An 18,494-nucleotide genomic window follows, 5' to 3' on the forward strand; every position below is an offset into this window, starting at 1 on the left:
GAGAAACGAGAGTGGCGATTGAGAAATTCAGGGAGAGAGGCGAAATGACAATAGTTTGCTATGGGTTACAATTAAATCAAACTATGGTTATAACATTTAATTTGAATTAATAGTTTACTATTTTATACAATTTTTCTTCATCTAATAAAAATTAATAACATCTCTTTCTATTAGCGTAGTTAATAAATTGATAAATAAATAAAAAAATTATTTGACAATCAATAAATAACTTTTAAGGGGGAAAAACTGATATATCTCTATCGTAAGCCATCTTTATAACAAGTATATCAACTCTAAATCGTAAAATTGAAGGTATATCAAACTTTCCCCTACTTTTAATATAGTCACTTCACTTGATCATGTTATATTAGTAGTTTCTCGTTTACCTATTCATATTCTTGTTATAAATAAATGTTTGTGATTATAAATATCTAAATCTACAAAATTTTATAAGAATTTGACCAGTCAACAATTGTAACAATAAGTTAATTTGGTTTGATTTTTGTGTTATTCAATATAAACCAAATTGTTAGTAGTAAAATTAAATTTAAATCCATTTATTAAGTCGATTTTATTATTTTGGTCGGGTTTTTATGATTGACGCAAGAATTGCGTTAGGACAAAACAAAAAGTGCTTGGGGGTCTTCGTTATTTTTAGAAGTATAGGGGGGGTCTTCGTCATTTTAAGAAGTATAGGGGAAGTTCATGTTTAATCACCCGCCGGAGTACCATACAACCACTAGCTTTCGACGTTGAATTCCCTCCGCCACAAAGATACCGATTGTTTCGGCGATTGGTTCCGTAAATCTTCTTCTCAGTCTCTTTCGTTGAGACAATTTTGTAAGATTTTCTTTTTTAATTGATCATTTTAATGCTTTGAATTTCCTTACTTGTAAGTTCAGATAGAAAAATGATTTTAGGGTTTTAAGTTTCTTCATCTTAATCTCCGTCTAATAGGCGGACATTTGGGTAACTAAACAGCTCTTGTAGTTAGCAGATAATTATAGATGGATGAGCCTGATCAGTTGGAGCTTCTGAATCATTTAGAGGGCATATTGGAGTCCGACCCTCTCATGTAACTCTCATATCAATCTCTCTGTATATGGACACAACTTTTGTTTGTTGAATCAACAATCTAGACTATTATAGAACCATGATTGCACTATGCAGTAGTATTATACGCATTAACTTGGACAATATATCTGAATTTTGATATAGCTAGTGGAATGACGGAATATTGGATTATTGTGATTAACATATTTTATTCTGATTTATTATTTTAGATTACTAAATAATGACTAGCTAATTTTTTCAATAGACACACCAGGAAAAGTTCTATCTAATGATGAGTCTCCTTCATCACACTTGTGATAAGAAATCTACTTGCAGTAAAAGCAACTTTGTGAAGTGCTTAAAAGTAAAGCGTTTCAACTTGTAAAGTTGGATTGGATGTGATTGTGTAAACGTAGGAGTATTACAATAAGGAATTTCCCCCTCTTCTCAAGGAAAGCTCTATTGCTTACAAATCATATAAAAAGGAGCTGCCATTTTTTTTAATCTCAAAATATCTCTATCATACGAAGGTTCTTTAAAAGTCACTGTAATTATTCCTTTCAGCTAAGGTGATAAACTTTTATTCTCAGACTCTTCTCCCTAACATTTTTCACCTATCTATATCTTACATCCGCATTATTTATTATTTGTTGTCATTACTTTTATTGAGATGTTGAGTTCAAGAGTGATTCTGTCATTAGCAATCTGACATGCGCCTTCTGTTCCCAGTGATGAAATAGGGTTCATTCACCCTTCCCAGTTTGTCTTATTGAATGAAGATGTTGGCACTCCTTCAACATCTGTTGGTTCTGTACAAAAAACAAATTTTAGGACACTTTTCTGGATTAGGGATCACAAGTTGGGCATCTCAACCAAGGTTCTCTTTCCACTTTATGTTGCGGTCAAGAATGCATTTGTGGAAGCATATAAAAATTATAAAGTGCTCCATAGAGATGATAAAAATGCTTCAATGTGTTCCTCGTCTTCTTCACTTAGTCTCGAAAGTGAATTGATGAAGCACAGTAGGGCACTATTGATTCTAAGTTGTGATTTTGGAACAGCGTGGAATTCCAGGTTTGTTTTGATAACATTATAGTTTCCCGGTTCTTATAAATGGTGACATCTGTTAATAGCTTTTTGACCAGATGTATACATTTGTTTCTTTTTCAGGAAGCTTGTTCTGTCAAAGAAGCAATCTCTTTCCATGTTCATGAATGAGCTTATCTTTTCATCTGTGATTCTCTCTCATTCACCTAAAAGTGAACAAGCATGGAGCCAAAGGTTACATACCTCTCTTTTCATATGTAAATTCTTTTTCGATATTGATTTGGTGTACATGGTAATAGCACATTGACAAGTTGGCATATCTTCTCTTTGGATCCCCTTTTTTGGGCTCTTTTTAGCAGGCCTACAGTTGCACATTCCAGCTGTATGTAAATTGTTTCAAAAAGGAAAAAAAGTACTTAATCAGAAAGAGAGAGAGAGAGAGACTAGGGTTCAAATTTGCAATGTTAGAATATAAGCTAGTGAGGGACATATTATCATCTCAGGAATAAAAGAAGAAAATAATGACACACATATTTCTAAAATTGAGATTGATACAACTTTTTTTGATTCTCTACTTGGAGAGTGGTGTCTGTCTTTTCTGTAAGTTAGTTTGAAATGAATTTTTATACCCTTTCGATGGACAGTCATTCACGGTTCTTATTACTGTTAATTACTGATAGGAGGTGGGTGATCAAGATGATTGCTGGAAATTGTTCAAATCTGCAAGAGATTATGGAAAGAGAATCCGAGTTAGTGAAAAAACTAGCAGAGGTCTTATGTTGGATTATACTCTAAACTAATGAATTTCTATAGCCTATTGGTTGATCACTATTTGGGAGTTATACCGCAAGGTTGATTTCATCGATACCAGGAATGTTTCCACTATTCTTAATGTACTTTGGTTCTATAATAGAAAACGTATGATAATTTTCTTTCAGATGGGTAAATTAAACAAAAGAAACTCATATAATTTCTGGAGAACTATCTTTTTTGCTGAATATTTCTGGGATCTGAACCAGCTTGCATGCAACTTGATAGCTTGTTCAGTTCACAAGCATACTTTGACAAGGTAATCCTGCCCACCTAGGCTGGATTAGGTGCGCTCATACCAAGTGTTGTAGCTGGGATGCATACGTGGAATCTTCAGGTTGTTACTCCCATGCCCCAACAGCAAAACCACTAGGACATCCTCCTAGGGACAAGGAAAACTATTTCTATTAAGAAATGAATTCATTTCTTATCAAGAAATCTACTCTATCTAATATTATTTCAGGGCAAGCTGGCATGCAAATAGAACTAACCTTTATGTTAGCATAACTACAAAACTCTAGTGTAAGTCTGTAGGGCATTTTATAAATAGAAGATAGAGTAGGTTTCTTGGTCCAAGAAGGAAAGCCTCACTTTAGCCATGTAGTTTGATTCATTTAGGGGAAGTTAAGTATAACAGCTTCACTGTCATTTGCTGATTTGATCTAAATCATATGTCATTTAATTAAAAGATAGTCAGTTTCCCTTTGAAACTCTAAAACTTGTACCTAGGTCACTGGTTCAGCAAGGTTTGCTTAAGTAGTTGAATGACTTGGATGTATTAATGTCTCAGTTGTTCTTTACCGGTGCCATAATTCAATTATCAAGGTCTTCTAATGAAGATTTTGTTTGGATTTATCTATTATCAATATCAGTACTCATTTCTGCTTGTTACTGCTTTTTACTGTTATTCATGATTTATTTATTTATTTTACAAAGATGATCTAAGTTGACTCTTGTTGCTGTTACAGAGATCAAAGATGAATTATCGTGCATGGTATCACCGTTGCTGGTTAGTTTCCTACATGTCAGCGGAACAGGTGAGAGAAAGGTCCATGGTGACATTTCTTTTGCGATTTCCTGCCAGTTTAATTTTCCTGGCTATGCAGAGCAGGGAAAGTTTTGGTCTGTGGTCATAGTGTGATAAAGTGTTTCGATTATTCCTGATCTTCCATTGCACATGGGCTCAGTTTTCTTCAACTACAGTCAATCATCTCTGAAACACTTTTCTCATGTTTCTCTGTCCTGTTTGAACTGTTCTATTCATTAGGGTACAATCAATTCTTAACAAATGGATTTAAATTCATGCATCCAGGTGCTGCAGGAGTTTAACAAGTCACGGGAGTGGGCTGGCCTCCATGTTGCTGATAACTCTTGCTTTCATTACCGTGAAGTGAGTCCCCATCAGAATCTTGATTTGCTTCTCTCTTTGCTTGGTATTGAATAGCCTATAAAATGTATAATGTTTTTGTGAAAGTGCGAAACCACTTGTCCCATTGGAAGTACAAATAGGGAAAGGCATAAATGGATTATGTTGTTCATTTGGTATGTTGATCTATGCAGCGGTTGATGCTTCGTCTGTTTGAAGAATCAGAACATAGCCAGGATCAAGATGCTAGCTTTGATCCAGAACTTCATAAATTGTTGAAGGTATGCTTTTACCATGTGGTTGTTTCCTCAACAGTTGATAGCATTTGTTTACAGATTTTATTTTCTATAATGAACTCATAACTTTCCTAATGGAGATGGGCTTAGCATCATTTTGTGAACGCTTAGGATTTCTTGAAACTTACATGCTTTTCACTGAAAATTTCATAAAGTTTTCCTCAGAAATCACAGAGGCTCAACATTAGTTTGCCTACTATGAGTTGCACTAAATTGGCTGGTTGACACACACACACACAAAAAAAAAATCACTTTATCTGGTAAAGTGCATTGAGGTGTGCAGGAATGATCAGTGTGAAATATTGAAAATTGAAGTTCCTGTTATGGAGTTGGTACTAGTTCCTGAACCTTTCAAGTTTTATGTTAACTGCCAAAATCTTGGAGTAATATCTGGAACTGAAGAAGTATTCCTCCTTTTCTTAAGATTGAAAAAGTATTCCTTTTCATTCTTGTTTGTTCTGGTAACAGTAAATCTTGTAATTGTTTGCATCTGTACAAATACGAAATCCGCATCTTACAATTAATTGCTAAGCCTTTCTTTTCTGATTCAATTTCTGCTGATAGGATGAGTTCAACTGGGTGGAGAAGTTGATAAAACGTTATGTGGGGAGAGAGGTATGTATATCACAGTAGTTTTCACAAGAACACTTTTTTTGGTTAGGTGACTTAGTGAGGTCACAAAGTTTTCCAAATTCTCTTGCCAGTCCTTTGGTGCATGTAGAATCGTAACATTCACATGTACGCCATCCATTGTTGCTCTTTCTGTGCCTCTAAGATGGCAATTCCAGAAGGCGACAGTCAAGTGTCCTCTCTAAAGGATCTTATTCGCATATGTACTATTTGCATCCCCTATTTTAAAAATTAAATAGTAACAAATTAAATGAAATTATAGTTTGTGTTCAACAATTCTACTTTCCCTATATTACTACAGATCTGTTAGTTTGATTTTGTGTTATATACACACATAAGTTTGACGAAATTAATGTATGGGAGTGAAAATGACAAAAGTGAAAAATACCATATTAGAGACTCCTGTTCCAGTAAATAATAAGACATATCTCAACTCAAACACATAATTTCATTTGTACGAAAGTACATTTTCATATAAATCATAAATTCTTTCGTATTACTTTCAATCCTTACCTTTAAATGCACAAGACTTTTTAAATGATTTAAATTTTTAGGTACATATACTAGTTTCAGATTAACAGTTAGGTGTTGGAGTAGATATACACACGTAAGTTGGATATTTATGGAGATTATCCTCATTTTTAATTGCCTATCTATTTCATCTTATAATATCCTTAATGAGATCAAGAGAATGATCATTTTGATGTTTTGATCGTGCTCTGCTATAGATTCTCATATTTCTCATATCTAAGGCCAACCTACAAAATATGATCAATCAGTTCCGTGCACAAAATTGATTGCGTCAGTCCTTTCCTTTTTCTGTATCTGGATTGTCTTTTAATTGCTTCATGAAGATAATCTTAGTTATTAAAAGCCTGTAACTGTGTGCAACCCTGCCTCATGTTTTTTATCCTCTCAGGCACTGTGGCTTCATCGCCGCTTCCTCTTAACTTACTGGATAAGATATTTTGCATGCGGTGATCATGATAGATCCTTGCCTTCTAACCAGAGAAACATCAGGACGGTTGATATTGACATGCTCATAGATAATGAATTAGAACTATTTCGTTCCTGCACAATTCTACCCGACAGTGACTTTGAGGACTATCAAGCTCAAGCAACCTTTGCTGCTACTTATATGGTGTGGCTCAAAAAGGTACTGTGCTTCATATTTTTTTCAAGCTTGCAGTAAGTTTTGAACTTTTCACACAGTTGATTTTATTTGTTTTTGAACCAGCAATTAGCAGGGGCTCTGGCGATTGATATTCAAAAGGTGGAAACAAGCAGACTGAAGTCACTCCTGACTAATGTATGCCCAGAAAAGAGCTTACTTTGGAATTATTTGCCTGAGCTATGTGAAATCACATAGCCCTTCTAATAAGAGAAGATGAGGAAATTGTAGCATAGTCGTCATATCAGCTTCATGGATTTAAAATGTCGATATTGCTATATATTTGTTTGAACTTGATGCATTTACTTGTTCTCTCCTAACCACACTTTCTCCAGCGAAAGCACAATACTTCTGACATGGCTGGCTTCAGTGCACACAGATGCATTGCCACTGCTGCTGCACTTTCTGATGTTTTTGCAACTTGGATACACCCAGCTAATTATCGCGATAGAGATGTCTCTACGGAACACAATTGTGATATATTTCAATGAATTCATCTCTCTATTCTTAGTGCATTTGAAAATATTTGCGTAGCTTTAGGTATTCACCATGAAGGAGTTCATTCTTCCACCAATATTCTGCGAGGAAAATGACCAAATTGATGCATGTTATTTTACCTCATTGAGACATGTTATACTTTCTTCTCCCATGAATTGTGAGTCTGGGAATAAGTTCAGCGTACCTTTACGTTCCCCAGATCCCACTTGTGAGACTACAATGAGTATGTTGTTGTGAAGAATGACCAAATTATGCTTGTTAAAAATGCCTTATCGGCCAAAGAGTCGTTTAATGATCTCCTTTACCAAGGACGGTAATAATGATCTGTAAACATGATTCGCTTGTAAGCATTATGATGTCTGAGCTAATTATAGTACTTATTTTACACAATTCTTTTTCAATGATAACTGATGATCTATGAGCTAATAATATTACCGATGCAAAATGCCGACTCTTTACGTGTTGGAAGATTACGCGGTTTTCTTGTTCTAGTTGCATGCTATGCCAGGGAGAAGTCTCCTTTCAAAACTTCAAATTGATATGTTTGGACTCTGGTAACAGTATTGAATTTTTAGTAAGCGCAATTTTATTTATCAACTACAAATTGAGAAGAAAATCACAAGGTGAATATTAAATTTGACTGGAAGATTTTATATTACACTCCTTAATCCTATATTGTATATTTGTGTCAATTGTGTTAGGTGGTTCAAATTTATATTACAATAATAATTGCTTCTTTTTTACAAAAAAAAAAAGAAGACGAAGAAGAAGAGCAAAGCGAACTTGGGGGATGTATCCATCATTTTAAAAAGTAGAGGGTTCTACATATCATTTAATCTTCCTGGTGTACTTGCTTTTAACTTCCTCAGCTTTACTTGTCGTTTAGGTGGCAATAGGGTTTTAGGGTTTAAGGTCTCTTCATCTTATTCTACTTCCTCTCTTGCTCTTACAACTTTCAGCTCAAGGTAATTGCTTTTCTATAGCTTTCATGTAATTGAACTCTAATTTTCTATTGATTGCAGATTTTTCTAAAGTATTTTGCTTTGAATTGTTTCGTCCAGAATTGCTTTTCACTTGTCCGAAAATCCCAATGGAGTCTGCTCCACCCGCCGCCGCCACCAAGGTTAGCCGCTCCACCGTAGAGAAGGCAGTGGATGCTCTTCTCAAATGGAAAGAGTCCAAGTCGAAAACTGAAAAACCCCAATTACTCCCACAAGACGATTTCATCTACCTTAATCTCACTCTTAAGAAAATACCACCAAAACCTCGTACAAACGCTTTCAGAATCCCTTTCCCTCACCCTCTTCATGATGCTTCCTCTGAACTCTGTCTTATCATTGACGACAGACCCAATTCCAAGCTCACTTCGGATGCTGCCAAAAAGATTATTAAATCCCAAAACATACCCATCACCAAAGTCATTAAGCTTTCGAAGCTTAAGACTAACTACAAACCCTTTGAAGCAAAGAGAAAGCTTTGTGATTCATATGATCTTTTCTTGGTTGACAGAAGGATTGTCCATTTGCTTCCTAAGCTTCTAGGTAAGCAGTTTTTCAAGAAAAAGAAGCTGCCTTTGCCATTAGACTTGACACACAAGAATTGGAAGGAGCAAGTGGAAAGGGCTTGTGGGTCTGGGTTGTTTTACTTGAGGACTGGAACTTGTTGTATGATGAGGATTGGTAAGGGTTCAATGGACTCTGCGCAGATTGTTGACAATGCCTTTGAAGCAATAAAAGGTGTTGTTCAGGTGGTTCCCAAAAAATGGGGTGGTGTGAGAAGCTTGCACTTGAGACTTTCTGATTCTTTGGCATTGCCTTTGTATCAAGCATTGCCCGAGATCAAACTCAAGATTCAGGGATTTAAGGAGAAAGAAGCTGAGGTTAGAGATGAAGAAGTGAGTGGTTGTTTGGTTGAGGTTGAGGAGAGTGGCAGGAAAGCTGAAGAGGGATCAGGGAAGAAGAAGGGGAAGAATAAAGGGAGGATTCATGAAGTTAGGTATATGGACTTAGACTCTGGTGTAGATGAATTGGGAAGTGATGATGATGATGTTGGTAATAATGAAGAAGAGGAAAACAGTGACGAAGACATTGAGGAGAGTGATGATCATGAAGTTGAGAAGGTGAAAAAGGGGAAAGCTGAGAAGGGTAGTATCCTGAGCGAGTCGAACGGTGAGAAGAAGGCAAAAGAGTTGAAAAAGGCTGAGCAACAAATGAAAAGTAAGTTGTCTTTGAAAGATGGAAAGAAGAAGAAGAGTTCTGAGCTAGAGAAAAAGCTGAAGGATGGGTCAGTGAAGGCAAAGAGCAAGAGAAGCAAGATAAGAGCATAAGAATAATATAATCAGTCTTATTAAGAGTTTTACTGATAACAGATCACTTATATTTGAAGTCTTCAGCAGGCTGTGCCTGAGATTTTGTTTTGAAATAGATTTTGCATCACCTGTTTTTATTTAGATGTCACTGTTGCCTTTTGTTTTTCGCCATCTTTTCAATTTTGATTTTGAAGGAATCCATAGTTCAGATTTCTATGTGCTGAAACCAGTTGGCTCTGTTATGATATGCTTATTAATTGAATCTTGGTTATGATGTGCTTATTAATCAGATATTTATAATCCTTCTCTACTGCTAATCATTAGTGATGTTTAAACATTGTGGAGACATGCTTTCAATGTCCTAGTTGGTTTCATTTGTGCGAGTAGTATGTGCATGTTGGATCTCCTTTTTTCTACATTCAACTTCATATTCATGGAAGAATAGGACTCAAGAGAGCCACATTGCATTAGAAGTGTCTTATGCAGCTAGTCTGTTAATTGCTGTACCGCCTTTGGTAGTACATGGATTACCCCCTCTTCGTACCTATGCTTATGATAAATTCACTTCCTATGCCAGAAAAAGAGATTCTACTTATAAATTGTTCTTTTTGTTGATTCTGACATATTACTAGGATTCAGTTATTTTCCTCCATATGGATCAATATTGGTCCTACTGGAGAAGATAAGACTTATTGTTCCTAAATAATACTATTATGGTGTGAAGGAAATCCATTGTTCGGATTTAGATATGCTGTAAGCAAATTACTCTTCTATATTGAACAAGGAGGTGCTACATCTATTCAAAGGCTTTAATCCTTTTAGCTGCTAATCCTTAGTGGTGTAAAGAGATTCTGGTAACATGCTTTCCTATGTTCTCTTTGGCTTTGTTTATAAGAGTATCATGTCAAAATTGAAAACCCTTGGTTTTTGTAGTGACCTTCTACTTAAATATTCAAGGATGAATAAGTCCCACTGAGAGGTGAGAGCCATGATGCATTATGACTCTATTTAGGCAAGCTAGTTTGTTACTGCTTTACAGCCTATGGCGATAGAGGCATGTTGCATGTAGCAGACGGATTGCCCCTCTTCTTGCATACACTGATAATAAGATCTTTTTCTATGTTAAAGAAAGAGATTCTAAGTTTGATTGAAGAAATCCTCTGCCAGAGGGAACTCACCATTCAAAGGGAATGGTTCAATGATCTATCACATGATTGATTTTCAGCCATGGTGAGTACAAATCTTTGAGACAAGCTAACTGAAGAGGTTCAGGCTTATTTATATTACTGATGCATAATTCTGACTCTTTACCTGTTGCAACATTAAACCATTGGCATGAAGCTGCATCCTGCTTTTGCTTATCTTTAGACCTGAGTTTTAGTCCAGATGTATATCATTCACAACATTAGCTTGTCATTCTTTTTTGTTTATGCGATTATTCTCTCTTTGGAAAGCATCACTCTTTAAACAGATATGTTTATCAAAGTTGAATCATTTACCTTTCAAAGCATGGACCTTTTTTGGCAGATGTTACAACAGCTCCTCATGAAATGAAGTTGCATAATTGTTATCCATCCATGTGATGACTGATTTGGATTTCACAACATGCTATAGATTTCCAGTGAGAATGCTGAATCCTGGAGCTTTAATCAATTTATCTGTGTCCATGCTCAACCTCAAGGCTTCTGCATCTTTAAATCTCCCAACTGATGCATAAAGATTTGAGAGTAGCACAAGTTGACCAGGATCTTTTTTAATCTGCTCATGAAACTTTCTTGCAGCAAATTCTGCTAATTTTAAATCGCTATTACGTGCACATCCGTTCAATATAGCCTTCCAAAGAGTCTTACCATCTCCATTCAAGAACGAACTTACATCAGGCATGTATCCTGCCCGAGCAAGCAAATCAGCGATACAGCCATAATGTTCTGCACTAACTTTGATTCTATTTTCTTCAATTATCTGACTGAAGATCAACAAACCATCACTTGCCAATCCTGAATGGCTACAAGCACTCAAAATGCTCAAGTAAGTAGCACTGTCAGGTATTCCTCCACTCTTTCTGAACTCATAGAACAGCGAAAGAGCAGTTTCTCCATGGCCGTTGATACCATACCCATTTATAATAGCATTCCATGATACAATATCACGAAGAGATGCCATTCGCTCAAAAACATTGTTTGCAAGTTCAACATTCCCACACTTAGAGTAGGTTGATATGAGGCTATTCTGAATACTTCTATAGTTTGTAAGCCCTGTTTTTTTAGTATGGCAATGAAGCTGCATGCAGAGTTCTGAAGCAACCATTTCACCAGCAGTAGTTAGTGCACTCACCAGAAGAACCGAATCAATGAAGAAATTTTCTTCAATTCTAACACGAATGAACATATCTAGTGCTTCCCTGGGCCTTCCATTATGCAAAAGTCCTGAAATGATAGATGTCCATGATACCATACTCTTCATGGTTGAATGATCAAACACAGTTCTTGAAGAATTCAAGTCTTCACATCTTGCATACATAGTAATCATGGCATTATGTAAAGGAAGCTTTGATCCAAAACCTTGAGTTATTACTTGAGCATGAACAGATTTTCCCATCTTCAAGTTCCCCGAAATTCCACAAGCTGAAATGAGATTCATTAGGATGAGGTGATCATATTCATTCGTAGAATCTCTCATATGGAGGAAAATCTTTATAGCATCTGAAGCATATTCTAGGTGAACCAGTAAGCTCATCATCGTTGACCAACTGATGACATCTTTCTCTTCCATTGTATCGAAAATCTCCCAAGCAGCAGGTAACTCCATCAAACTTGAATACAGAAAAAGAAGTGAATTGTTGACCTGTATATCAAACACAAGACCTAACTTAACAACCATGGCATGAACTGATTCACAAAGACATTTCGATCCCATAGCCACACAGCTCTGTGTCAAGGCCATAACTGTCATTGAATTAGGAAACAAACCAGACTCTCTAGACCTATTAAATAACAAGAAAGCCTCTTCAAAGAGTCCATTATGTACAAATGCACTTATCATTGCATTCCATGGAACCAAGCCTTGACTTTTTATGTCCTCAAAAATCTTGCAAGAGTCATTGATATTTCCACATTTTGCAAAAGCCTCTAGAAGTGAAGTACCCACAAATGAATTATCTTCCCACCCCAACTTCACTATCAGCCCATGAACTGATTGTCCAAGTAATAAGTCCTTCAATCCTGAGATCCCCACAAGAACACCCACAATGGTGAATGAGTTAGGCACTAAACCTAAATTTCTCATTGAGGTGAAACGTTCAACTGATTTTTTGTATAACCCATTTTTAGAATAACCATGGATCATGATTGACCAAATAACAACATTCTTTTCAGGTATTTTCTCAAACAGCTCATCTGCATCTTTAACTTTTCCCATCTTCATAAACTCACTTAGCATTCTTGACAAATCATACTTCTTAACAGAACATTCCCATGGTAAAGAAGAATAGAAACATTTAATTACTCTGTAATATTTTTTAACTGAATCAAGAAACATCAGCAATATTCTCTAGCAAAAAAACAGAGGGTATTTTAGTCCAAATTTAGTAAACTTAACGTCCTCCAGTGACAGTTACTTTAAAAACACGGCAAAGAATCTCCGCGGCTTCCACACGGGCTGTACATATCAAGCCACGTGGCAGCCACGTGAACTCGTCTTCAACCTTAGAACCGACTTTTTCCATTTTCTTATACCCTAAGCTAAAACTTACATAAATCTTGAAACCACATCTACACATCTTCACAAAGTTCTTTCCTTTTTGTGTTTAAATCCAAACTGGGTAATCAAGAATCCAAGAAAAAAACTATGGCTTCTCAAAATCCAACTCCTCCCAAATTATACCCAGAAGTAATTGATTCAAACCCAGAATCTACTTCTCCATTTCTTACAAATACCCAAAAGAACAAATCATCTTCTTCTATGTACCCAACTATTGACATGAAAGAGCTAGCAGAGAATCTATTCCCAGAAACTGAAAACAATCAGCCTAATCAAAATTCCAACTTTGTGTCACTAGAAGAAGTAATTGTCCAAATCCCAGGTGCGATTGTCCATCTGATCGACAAAGAACGTAGCATCGAACTCGCTAGTGGTGAATTCGAGATCGTTCAACTAAAACAGGGAGACAATGTTGTTGCCGTTCTTGCACGTGTCGGAGATCAGATTCAATGGCCTTTAGCGAGAGATGAAGCTGCTGTTAAGCTTGATGAATCTCACTATTTCTTCACTCTTCGTGTACCTTCTGACGCAAATGATGAAGATGGATACGCAGAGAATTTACTCAACTATGGTTTAACAATAGCTTCGAAAGGGCAAGAAAGGGTGTTAAAGGAGTTAGATTTAGTATTGGAAAAGTACAGTGCGTTTAGAGTGGAGAAAGTGAAGAAGGATAAAGGGGTTGCAGAAAAATGGTGGATGGCGCCAAAAGATGTTTCACCAGAAGAGATGGAGAAGAAAAAGGAGGATATGGAGAGGAGTTCTGCAGCTTACTGGACAACTTTAGCTCCGAATGTTGAGGATTATAGTAGCAGTATTGCAAGAATGATTGCAGCCGGGTCGGGTCAGTTGATAAAGGGGATATTGTGGTGTGGGGATGTTACTGTGGATAGGTTGAAGTGGGGGAATGATGTGTTGATGAAGAGGATGGGAAAAGGAAGTAACTCTGAGATTAGCCCTGAGGCTATGAGGAGGATGAGAAGGTACAGTCTTTTTTTCGTTCGTCTGTTGAATTTTACTCTTCATTGAGCATTGATTTGCAATATAATACTCCATCCGTATCAATTTGTTAAACTGGTTTTGACTCGACATAGAGTTAAAGAATTTTGAATCTTGTGGTCTTAGACTAAAGACATGTAGAATGTATCAAAATGCTCTTTGATCTTGTGGTTAAACATGTCACATGGAAAGTTGGAATTAGAAGTTTCAGAAAGGGAAAGAGACATTCTTTTTTAAATGGATTAAAAGGGATAGGAATGAACAAATTGAAACGGAGGGAGTACTAGTTTCAAGTGTAGCTGAATGGATTTTTTAGGATTGATATAGTTTACCTCATCTTGTTTGGAATTGAGACGTAGTAATACTTGATTAATTTCTCAGCTACTTTGATGAGTTTGTTACAAATTGATTAGAGTTTCACTTGAATGATCTTTATGCATATTTTCGTTCTGTTCCTTATAGGGTGAAGAAGATGACAAAAATGTCAGAGAAAGTGGCAACTGGTATACTCTCAGGTGTAGTGAAGGTCTCTGGATTCTTCACAAGTTCTATTGTGAACTCAAAAGCTGGTCAGAGATTCTTTAGCCTTCTTCCTGGAGAAATTGTTCTTGCTTCCTTGGATGGATTCAGTATGTGTTTCTACTCGACGAACTGTCTTTTTTAAGTTAGTTGAACATTTTCATTTATCTGTTTTGTGTGTGAATTGAGGGGAATAAAATCCACTTGCTGTGTTCATAAGAAGAACAGAACTACTATGTTATTTTCTTTCTAGACTCCTGATATTGTTCGTTTGGCTATATTATAACAGATAAGGTTTGTGATGCCGTGGAAGTGGCCGGAAAGAATGTGATGTCAACAACCTCAGTAGTGACAACTGGTCTTGTTCAACAGAGGTAAGTTTTGTTTTGTTGCTAAAGATGGAGGTTAAATGAAAGCTGTATTAGCAGAGAATTGGAAGTTCTCCAAACTCACATAGCGATTAACTCACACTGTGGTTCTTCTGGTCTGACATTATGTTAGATGGAAGTTTGTTATTTTAAAAAAAAAGGCATGGTTTTACTGTAAACCTTGCAATTTCTTTTGAAGTTCTCTTCCATAAATATGAGAACAAACATCAGGTAAACCACAACCATCTCTTTAGATAATTGTAGTAATAGACTTATTGTATCCCCGAACTGCTACCTGACAATTTTGGGCAATCAATCTTTCAAAGAAGAGTCCTGTAAGCCACAAGTCTTGTTTGTTTTAGGGTGCGTTTGGTAGAAAGGAAAATGTTTTCAGGGAAGTAAGTGAAAAAGTCTTGTGTCTCCGTACGTAAGCAAAAATTAATTATGCAAGTTGGAGTAGGAATAGGGGTAGGGTTGGTGGGGATGGGGCGAAGATGAGGTCTATCGTACACAATTGACATGGAATGTCACTGATGGAACCTGCTTTCCTTCCTTTTCATTAGGAAAGTTATTTTCCTCATTCCCTAAGAAACTTATTTGTTAAAGAAAATGCTTTTCAAAATTTTTAACCGAACAGGTCCGACTCTTTTCATGGTCTTACTTTCTGCATCCATTCCTCAGTATGGTTAAACTTATGTTGATGCAGGCATGGTGACCAGGCGGCACAGATGACACGTGAAGGATTCGATGCTGCAGGGCATGCTTTAGGGACTGCGTGGGCTGTGTTTAAGATAAGAAAAGCTCTGAATCCAAAGGGTGCTATCAAGCCTACTACAGTTGCAAAAGCTGCTGCTCAAGCTAGCCTTGCTAAGCTGAAGAGCAAGCAGAAGTAAATAGGATCTGGATGTTCCACTTGCCATCTCTTAACTTCCTCACTCACTCAGTTTTATTTATTGCTTAATTAGAGAGTTTGTCTTTGCGTGTGAGCTACTTTGAGAGAAAATGATGTAATGTAATGTCTAGCTTTGAATTTGCAGGAACGATAGTGTATGTATTGGCTTTATTGCTATAGTCATTTGCTAGTTGGCAACTTAATTTGTTGAGACCTCAAGATTTTAGTTGGTGTTTGGTTGAAAATTGGAAATGGAAAAAAGAAGTAGCTGAAATTGAAGTTAAAAAGATACAATTTGTAACTTAAAAGTCTGTGTTTATACTTGGAAAAATATTTTGATGTTTAAAGACATATAAAAACACATGCTTAAATCAGACTTTACTTCAAAGAATTTTGGGCAGTGAACAGCAAATATAGAAGGGAAAACGAAAATTCAACCCTTTTATATATGCGGGTGGCTCAATGCCCTTTAAATGAGGCATGTCTTAGGCTTCCAAAATCAAAAGGGCCTAATTTTTTAGTAATAATAAATTATTATAAGCCTTTTTTAACAAAAAAAATATACTATATTTTTTAATTTATTTATCGTATTTTTAGTTTGTTTCGAAACGCCTGACAATTTTGGGCAATCAATCTTTCAAAGAAGAGTCCTGTAAGCCACAAGTCTTGTTTGTTTTAGGGTGCGTTTGGTAGAAAGGAAAATGTTTTCAGGGAAGTAAGTGAAAAAGTCTTGTGTCTCCGTACGTAAGCAAAAATTAATTATGCAAGTTGGAGTAGGAATAGGGGTAGGGTTGGTGGGGATGGGGCGAAGATGAGGTCTATCGTACACAATTGACATGGAATGTCACTGATGGAACCTGCTTTCCTTCCTTTTCATTAGGAAAGTTATTTTCCTCATTCCCTAAGAAACTTATTTGTTAAAGAAAATGCTTTTCAAAATTTTTAACCGAACAGGTCCGACTCTTTTCATGGTCTTACTTTCTGCATCCATTCCTCAGTATGGTTAAACTTATGTTGATGCAGGCATGGTGACCAGGCGGCACAGATGACACGTGAAGGATTCGATGCTGCAGGGCATGCTTTAGGGACTGCGTGGGCTGTGTTTAAGATAAGAAAAGCTCTGAATCCAAAGGGTGCTATCAAGCCTACTACAGTTGCAAAAGCTGCTGCTCAAGCTAGCCTTGCTAAGCTGAAGAGCAAGCAGAAGTAAATAGGATCTGGATGTTCCACTTGCCATCTCTTAACTTCCTCACTCACTCAGTTTTATTTATTGCTTAATTAGAGAGTTTGTCTTTGCGTGTGAGCTACTTTGAGAGAAAATGATGTAATGTAATGTCTAGCTTTGAATTTGCAGGAACGATAGTGTATGTATTGGCTTTATTGCTATAGTCATTTGCTAGTTGGCAACTTAATTTGTTGAGACCTCAAGATTTTAGTTGGTGTTTGGTTGAAAATTGGAAATGGAAAAAAGAAGTAGCTGAAATTGAAGTTAAAAAGATACAATTTGTAACTTAAAAGTCTGTGTTTATACTTGGAAAAATATTTTGATGTTTAAAGACATATAAAAACACATGCTTAAATCAGACTTTACTTCAAAGAATTTTGGGCAGTGAACAGCAAATATAGAAGGGAAAACGAAAATTCAACCCTTTTATATATGCGGGTGGCTCAATGCCCTTTAAATGAGGCATGTCTTAGGCTTCCAAAATCAAAAGGGCCTAATTTTTTAGTAATAATAAATTATTATAAGCCTTTTTTAACAAAAAAAATATACTATATTTTTTAATTTATTTATCGTATTTTTAGTTTGTTTCGAAACGTTAAAGAATGTTTCTTTTTTATGGATCAATTTTTAAATTTAACATCCACATGATATGTTTAAGACCACAAGATTAAAAAATATTTTGGTATATATATATCTTTAGTTTAAGATCATAAAAAAATAAAACTTTTTTTATTAAAAAGAAAGAAATAATTTGAATCTCAGATATAATAAAATAATTAAAATTTAGGCTTCCAATTTATTTTTGGTTTTAGGCCACAAATTAACTTGAGCCGTCACGGTATATATGTTATAATTTTGTTCTACTCCAAGATATGAGCAAGTTTCAACCTGGATTAAATGGACTCCACATCCAAATATATGGAAAAAAAATTATGTGTACTCTTAGTTATGATTTAACAGTTACTATGTTAGGATTAAGTGCAAATACAAGATAATTTAGTTATGACAAGTATATGAACAACTTCATAATATAATGAAATGTTTAACATAAGATATTTCGTATGTCTATTTTGATCATTTCCTAATTGAAAATGACATTCCATATAGTTTTTGTCGAAAAATTGTTTGTCCATTTATTTTAGTTGTTCCTAATTACTTGTTCATTTTGACAAATTAAGAAAGAACAATTTATTTTTTACCTATTATACTCTCAATTAATAACTTTGAAAAAAGATAAAACTTGTTGAAAATCTTAAGTTTTTAATTCATCCACTTCATAATTAATAGGGTAAAATAGTAAATTCACTATTTCAATCATTATTTTCTTAATAGGTGTGTCAATTTAAAAGTGGACAAGTAATTAGGAAGAAAGAGGAGAAATAAACTAAAGAAATAATAAGAATGTTTCGGGTTATAGGTTAAAATAATTCTTTAAATATAATTATAAATGATTTCAGTCCTTAAAATAATCCATTTCTTGCGTCTTCAAATATTTAAGAAAGGTTGGTTATTAAATTTAACAAAAACTGTAGTAAAAGAAGGCAATGAAATTAATA

The 18,494-nt window shown here is 35.5% G+C and overlaps 4 protein-coding genes across 8 annotated transcripts; 3 read left to right on the forward strand and 1 right to left on the reverse strand.

Annotated features, from left to right (window-relative positions):
• The first annotated feature begins 659 nt into the window (after positions 1 to 659).
• Positions 660 to 6,883, forward strand: LOC102593848 (protein prenyltransferase alpha subunit repeat-containing protein 1). Of its 5 annotated transcripts, none has more exons than XM_006359620.2 (11): positions 660 to 840; positions 958 to 1,075; positions 1,783 to 2,127; positions 2,224 to 2,334; positions 2,781 to 2,871; positions 3,879 to 3,947; positions 4,223 to 4,300; positions 4,471 to 4,557; positions 5,137 to 5,187; positions 6,122 to 6,358; positions 6,440 to 6,883. In XM_006359620.2, the coding sequence occupies exons 2-11, from the start codon at positions 1,008 to 1,010 to the stop codon at positions 6,569 to 6,571; spliced, it is 1,269 nt and encodes a 422-aa protein (XP_006359682.1). In that variant the 5' UTR covers positions 660 to 840; positions 958 to 1,007; the 3' UTR covers positions 6,572 to 6,883. The 5 variants fall into 5 exon arrangements, with proteins under 5 accessions (XP_006359682.1, XP_006359683.1, XP_006359684.1 ...); XM_006359621.2 differs by having other exon boundaries at positions 982 to 1,075; XM_006359622.2 differs by having other exon boundaries at positions 991 to 1,075.
• Positions 6,884 to 7,717: 834 nt separating this feature from the next.
• On the forward strand, positions 7,718 to 9,479 carry LOC102595050 (ribosomal L1 domain-containing protein 1). Its single transcript, XM_006359624.2, has 2 exons — positions 7,718 to 7,836; positions 7,933 to 9,479. The coding sequence occupies exon 2, from the start codon at positions 7,962 to 7,964 to the stop codon at positions 9,195 to 9,197; it is 1,236 nt and encodes a 411-aa protein (XP_006359686.1). The 5' UTR covers positions 7,718 to 7,836; positions 7,933 to 7,961; the 3' UTR covers positions 9,198 to 9,479.
• Positions 9,480 to 9,903: 424 nt separating this feature from the next.
• Positions 9,904 to 12,747, reverse strand: LOC102595375 (pentatricopeptide repeat-containing protein At3g03580-like). The gene is made up of 2 exons (XM_015314513.1): positions 10,679 to 12,747; positions 9,904 to 10,549 (listed from the first exon to the last, which is right to left on the reverse strand). The coding sequence occupies exon 1, from the start codon at positions 12,714 to 12,716 to the stop codon at positions 10,788 to 10,790; it is 1,929 nt and encodes a 642-aa protein (XP_015169999.1). The 5' UTR covers positions 12,717 to 12,747; the 3' UTR covers positions 9,904 to 10,549; positions 10,679 to 10,787.
• A 102-nt stretch (positions 12,748 to 12,849) lies between these two features.
• Positions 12,850 to 15,916, forward strand: LOC102595706 (uncharacterized). Its single transcript, XM_006359626.1, has 4 exons — positions 12,850 to 13,918; positions 14,397 to 14,563; positions 14,743 to 14,827; positions 15,528 to 15,916. Exons 1-4 carry the CDS (start codon positions 13,026 to 13,028, stop codon positions 15,712 to 15,714), a joined length of 1,332 nt encoding a protein of 443 aa, XP_006359688.1. The 5' UTR covers positions 12,850 to 13,025; the 3' UTR covers positions 15,715 to 15,916.
• The last annotated feature ends 2,578 nt before the right edge of the window (positions 15,917 to 18,494 follow it).

This window comes from Solanum tuberosum, unplaced genomic scaffold (assembly GCF_000226075.1).
Source record: "Solanum tuberosum cultivar DM 1-3 516 R44 unplaced genomic scaffold, SolTub_3.0 scf00290, whole genome shotgun sequence".
NCBI classification, from domain to species: Eukaryota; Viridiplantae; Streptophyta; class Magnoliopsida; order Solanales; family Solanaceae; genus Solanum; species Solanum tuberosum.